The sequence below is a fragment of the Lactuca virosa genome, chromosome 6 (assembly GCF_052849685.1).
Source record: "Lactuca virosa cultivar CGN04683 chromosome 6, Lactuca_virosa_CGN04683_v6, whole genome shotgun sequence".
NCBI lineage: Eukaryota > Viridiplantae > Streptophyta > Magnoliopsida > Asterales > Asteraceae > Lactuca > Lactuca virosa.
The window spans coordinates 59,937,312-59,943,241 of record NC_136431.1 but is presented as its reverse complement, the minus strand read 5'-3'; the positions used below and the strand labels follow the sequence as shown (position 1 = coordinate 59,943,241).

General features: G+C 32.2%; 1 protein-coding gene across 1 annotated transcript; it reads left to right on the top strand.

The window, feature by feature from the left end:
* Positions 1-968: 968 nt before the first annotated feature.
* Positions 969-3,548, top strand: LOC145120573 (WAT1-related protein At2g37460-like). Its single transcript, XM_079056382.1, has 7 exons — positions 969-1,238; positions 1,482-1,544; positions 1,617-1,733; positions 1,824-2,064; positions 2,674-2,835; positions 2,919-3,070; positions 3,154-3,548. The coding sequence occupies exons 1-7, from the start codon at positions 1,036-1,038 to the stop codon at positions 3,350-3,352; spliced, it is 1,137 nt and encodes a 378-aa protein (XP_078912508.1). The 5' UTR covers positions 969-1,035; the 3' UTR covers positions 3,353-3,548.
* The last annotated feature ends 2,382 nt before the right edge of the window (positions 3,549-5,930 follow it).

Genomic DNA, 5,930 nt, shown 5'->3' with positions numbered 1-5,930 from the left:
ACCAAATAACGGAATAGTAAGAAAAAACAGTTCGACTGCAAATACAATTATACAACAAATATATATAGATCATATATATCCCATATATTTATATGTGATTATATTTATATCGGGACATAAGTACAACAAAGGTTGCAACAAATTAAGTTCAACAAAGTGCAACGCTATTTTTATTTATTTATTTATTTATTTTTTAAAATTTAGTCAATACAAAACATATCTACAACTATTTTGTAATTTTTAACAAACGTTCTTAATTATTTATGATTAACAAATATTCCATAAAATATTAACATGAATAAGGTAAACTTTTTTTTTGGACAAGCTATTCTTGATTCCAACTATATCTATATCTCGGACAACATTTGGTACATAAGATATATTTTTAAACAAAAGTAATGTAAATCTTACTATATTTTAAAATATATTAAATTTACATTATTAATTGTATTAATCAATATTACCTAGTTTCATAATATGGAAGTTAGTTAATCAAATATAATAAAACATAAACTACAAATATTAATATTTGATTATATTTATATAGTTGTAAATAAACGAAACAGATAAATTAATGAGTAGTTAAAATATTAAAATGATCAATTTTAATTTGATTTTTTTAATATGGTCTAATGTGCAAACTTGGCGTTGCAAATATTTTCCAAAAGTAGAAAGAGAACTATGTGACAAATTTGCAAGATATGAAGTCCATGCATGGTCTTAGTACCTTACTGGAAAGGAGCAAGTTCAACTCGAGCAAAATCCTATTTTTCTTATACACCGACGACGTTTAATGTCTAGTCATGTGACATTGGCTACAACATGAGTCCCAAAAACCCAGATAAACTTAAAAAGAATGTCATAAATTTCCACAAACAAAAAAGGTGTTAGATTATATAGTGGCAACAAGATTTGCCATAAAAGTTGTCCAACTGTTTAACAAGTGTAGTATATAAACCAAAGAGGCAAGAATCTCCAAACACCCATTACACATCTCATATTAAACAACTTTAGCTTTCATACATATATAGCGAGATGAGTAAATCTGAGGGTATGAGTGAATTCTTTCACAAGGGGAAGCCATTTTTTGCTGTTGTTTTCATACAGTTCGGGTTTGCAGGCATGGACATTCTTTCTAAAGTGGCATTGAATGAAGGAATGAGCAATTACGTATTTGTTGTTTATCGCCATGCAGTCGCCACTCTTGTCATGGCCCCTTTCGCGATTCTTCTTGATAGGTTATACTGCGTTTAGCATGCACTGGACTGAAACTAAGACTACAAGAGATTTCAATGGGACGAACATTGCAATTGTTTGTCTCACTCAAAAAGATGGAACAAGGACACACTCTCCATTTCTTGTCTTGCTAAAGTTTTAAACGAGTCCTTGAAAACCTGTCCAATCCTGTCATGTCCCACGTGATTATCACAGTTTATATGGATTTGTGTTTTATGAATTCTTAATTACATTTTTTAAACCAGGAAAACGAGGCCAAAAATGACACGTCCGATTTTTTTCAAGATTATGATGCTTGCACTACTAGAGTAAGTTTAAGAAAACCGAATCTAAAACATTCTAACATATTGCTTATATAACAAGCTTTTATATGTTGGCAGGCCGGTTATTGATCAAAATCTTTATTTTATGGGCCTCAAAGCTACCACAGCGACTTTTGCAGCTGCGATGTCGAATGTTCTTCCTGCTATAACTTTTGTCATGGCATGTATTTTAAGGTAAAAAACTATTAAACATGCATGCAGAAAAGACATGATATATATAAGTTTATGTATAAAAAGCTTCGGGATCGATTATGATTTTTTCAGAGTTGAGAAGCTAAACCTAAAGAGCATCCATAGCCAGGCCAAGGTATTAGGGACAGTGACAACTGTTGCAGGTGCCATGGTGATGACACTTATGAAAGGCCCGATTTTAGAGCTTTTTTGGACAAAAGGAAGAACGTATCATGAAGTTGCAACCAGTGGGGTAGATCTTCACCATTCTCTCAAGGGTGCTTTTATGATCACTGTTGGATGTGTTAGTTGGTCTGGTTTCATGATTCTGCAAGTAAGAGTCCCTATAAACTATGCTAGTATTAGTGTTTAGTACGACAGAAGAAATGGAATGGTTTAATTCTGTGGAATTAAAAAAAAAAGCCTCTCGTTTTGCCGATTTTAATTGTTTTTTTTTTTTTCATTTTGTTTTGATTACGTGTTTTTTTTCTCCTTCATGAAACGGATTTTAAAAAGTGCAAAATAACCCACATTTATTTATAGAATCTTTTATAACAAAAATCTTTTTTTGAAAGAACTTCACGATTTTAGTTATATTATAGATTTATTTTCTAAAAGTAACTTCTTCTTTTTAATGAGTTTTTTTTTTTTTTTTTTTTTTTTAGTTATGTAAATAACAGATTCAATAATTATAATTAAAAACAATGTTTAGACTATACCTTGCATATATATAAAATATTCATTTCATTATATTCATTTACACCAATCAAACATGATCATATAAAATATTTATAATAACTCATTTCATTGTCTTGCTTATTCTTTTACATTTATCATTGTATTCTTTTCTCACTCCCATTGATCATTGTATTCTTTTTTCATTTCATTCCATCCCACCAAATATACCTAGATTATATCTCTAACTTGTTCCGTATACTTACAGTCGATCACCCTAAAGTCTTATCCCTCTGAGATTTCTCTAACTGCTTGGATATGCTTAATGGGAACAATTGAGGGGGGGATATTGGCATTGATAATGGAGAGGGGAAATCCCGCAGCCTGGGCAATAAAGTGGGACACAACACTAATGGCAACTGTATACACGGTAAGGATGCTCGTTGAACCAACAAATTTGTGTTGTGTGTGTGTGTGAATCTAAAGATCTCTGATTGTGTGATCTTTATGCAGGGCATAGTGTGTTCGGGTCTAGCATATTACATCCAAGGACTAGTAATGAGAGTCAAAGGTCCTGTTTTTGTGACTGCATTTAGTCCATTGTGCATGATAATTGTAGCTGTGATGGGTTCCATTATTCTAGCTGAGCAAATGTACCTAGGAAGGTATCTTTTTCAGTTCATTAATTTGGTTGGTAGTGTTAACTTGAAGTAATGATAAGCTAGCTAATTAATTAACATTTTCACAGGGTTATTGGAGCCATTGTCATAGTTGCAGGGCTTTATCTTGTTGTTTGGGGTCTTAGCAAGGACACCAAGCTTCCATCTGTACCTATTGACGAGAAGATAATAGCACTAGAAGAACAGATGCCGGGTAAAGAATGTGAAGAAAGTCACTATCATAAGGTCATAACCGTGAAAGCCTCAGATGGAGTTGCTTCTGTCTAGGAGTTTGTGATGACCGGAGTCAGATGAATGGATTAAGCTCTTAATAAATCTCATGCTCTAAGAATTCTCATGCGTCTAATAAGTGTGTGTCAAATGGATACCACTATTGTCAGTATCTCACATGGACTTTCCATTGTCATCCATATTACCACATGTTTTATTAATGTTATAGAGTCTGAAAAATCCCTTAATCAAAGTTTTTACGTAGTGATGAAGCGTTATTATCATCACTACTGAAATCTGATCAATTGATTAGGCATTGTTATCGTTATGTTTGTTGAAGGTACCCATGGGTGCTATTCTAATACCGTGTCGTTAAAAATCAAGATTCTTGTATTATTCTTTCTGAAATATATATATGAACCAATTGTTATAGAACCATTATTCTCCATGTTGCTCATACCAACATCTTTAATTTTAGGAAGACTTGAAGTCGACTGGTGATTAACCAACTAATAGGAAGAGACGGCTCACCTAAATTGTAAAACAATTGATTTTAGGAAAATCAAGTTTGACCAATATCAGTACGTAGGAGCACAAGGTTTTTGACCACAATTTAAGACAATTTATTAAAAAAAACGTACTTCAGTAACAAATTATTAGTGTACGTATAGTCGTTATAGCCCATTATCATGTATAGCCAATAGCTAGCCTTGTATTAGCTAGTTAGCCCATCTATTTTATGTAGCCCATTATATTTTGTATATATTTACTACAAAGTCCAGAACTCCAGATTGTTTAAATATTTGAAAAAGTTAGTATTAAGTGAAATTATTACCCAAATCGATAAAAGTATATATAAAATGAAGAAAATGGTGCAATTGGAGTTAGGATTTCATCTGGTATAACCTTCATGGGTTGACATTTGACATGGCACCTGATTTGCAACATTTTTTGTATAATTGTATTGTTGTTAAATTTGAATAGAAGATACTTAAACCGCGTAAAACATTTATAGGATTATATATGGTTTAGATCGTTTAATTCTTAGATTTGTAATAAAACATGTTAATATAGATTTTAATAGAAACTTGTGATGAGACACGTGTGTTGTACTGGTAAGATTTTTTATTTTTTTTATTTATTTTTTATTTTTTATTGATGTTTGGTGGGTTAAGTTGATGTGAATATATTTTTAAATTAAATGATATTAAAGAAATTATTACTATGAATAATTTTTTTTTTTGTTTGTTACATCATTTTATTTAAGAGAAATTGAGTAATCTTACCTTTTTTTTTTTGCTGTTTTTTAAAAATATAACATTTTTTTTTGCAAAATGACCACTTGGTCCGAAGTGAGACGTTCCGGACCCGATTTAATATTCGGTAAACGGGTAGAAAATTCCCGACCTGGAAATCTGGTTCTCCTATAAATATCTTTTAACCCGTTTCGGATTAGGTCCATTCCTTTGTTTCAGATTACCCTACATCCCATTCCAGACACCTTTACAACTGAAAATATCTTCTGATAGCAGTAAAGAAATGCAGTTCTTATATGTAAGTTTTAAATTTGTTTCTAATTATATGCATTTATTTTAGATTATACGTTACAACATGTTCAGTTTACACAATTATATAGGTATTATAGGTTTTTTTGTGAATTTTAATCATGTTAAGGCAATTATAGGATTATATGTACTTATACATCTATACTATATAATAAATTGTATAAAAAACCTTAAGTTTCGTCAGTCTGGAACGTATCCAGAATCCGAAAATCGTGTCCGGAATACTTAGAACTCTCTGGAATACAATGAACCGGTTCTGGAATTTATGGTCTAGACTACCATTCCAGATTTTTTTTTGTCCGGAATTTCGCTCCGGAACATACATACAAAAATCTCTAATTAATAATTCTTTTGATTGTAGCTTGATAGAACATACAAAACGATTGTTACTACAACTTACATGCCTGAACTTGGGCGCAAAATTACGGCGCGTTTACAAAACTGACCAGTTTGTGGGGGGTGATGTTTAGGCAATCATGTTTTGGTGATTACATGAACATGCGATGGGTGTCGAATGTCACCCTTTACTATGTCATTATCTTATGTGCAAGTAATTTACTACTTTTGATACAATTGACCTAGAAGAGCTTCTATTTCCGATTGGGGACTATCAGGTTTGCTTTGACAGGAAAGCATTCTGCTTGGTCACCTGCTTGTGGTTCGAAGATTAATTCTATCCCAGTTATGGTTTTGCAGAATTCAGAGAACGTGTGTTTCTATTTGTGCCTCTTTCACGTTCGGTGAGTGTGGCTGACCTTATGCACGTGTTTAATAACTTACTTCATCAATCCAGTAATGAAGACCTGGTGAGAGTCTCCCTGTTGTATATGCTAGAGCAAGGTTTTTTGGGGAAATACCCTCGACAACCAGTTACTGATGAACGTATGACACTCATCTCTAATTTACAAGAGTTTAATAGGTGTACAGTTTTTTACCCACATTATATCAAAATGATACATATACTTATGAAGTGTAATTTTTTGACATAGGTACCCATGGGGCAGATTGATATGCGATTTCACTTACAAACAAATGCGTACTATGTTTAATAAGATTGAGGACCATTTGAA

Coding starts and splice junctions, on each gene's coding strand:
- LOC145120573 (XM_079056382.1), top strand. CDS start 1,036: ATGAGTAAATCTGAGGGTATGAGTGAATTCTTTCACAAGGGGAAGCCA. Junction 1,734..1,823: donor GTCATGGCATGTATTTTAAG/GTAAAAAACTAT, acceptor TGATTTTTTCAG/AGTTGAGAAGCTAAACCTAA. Junction 2,836..2,918: donor TAATGGCAACTGTATACACG/GTAAGGATGCTC, acceptor ATCTTTATGCAG/GGCATAGTGTGTTCGGGTCT.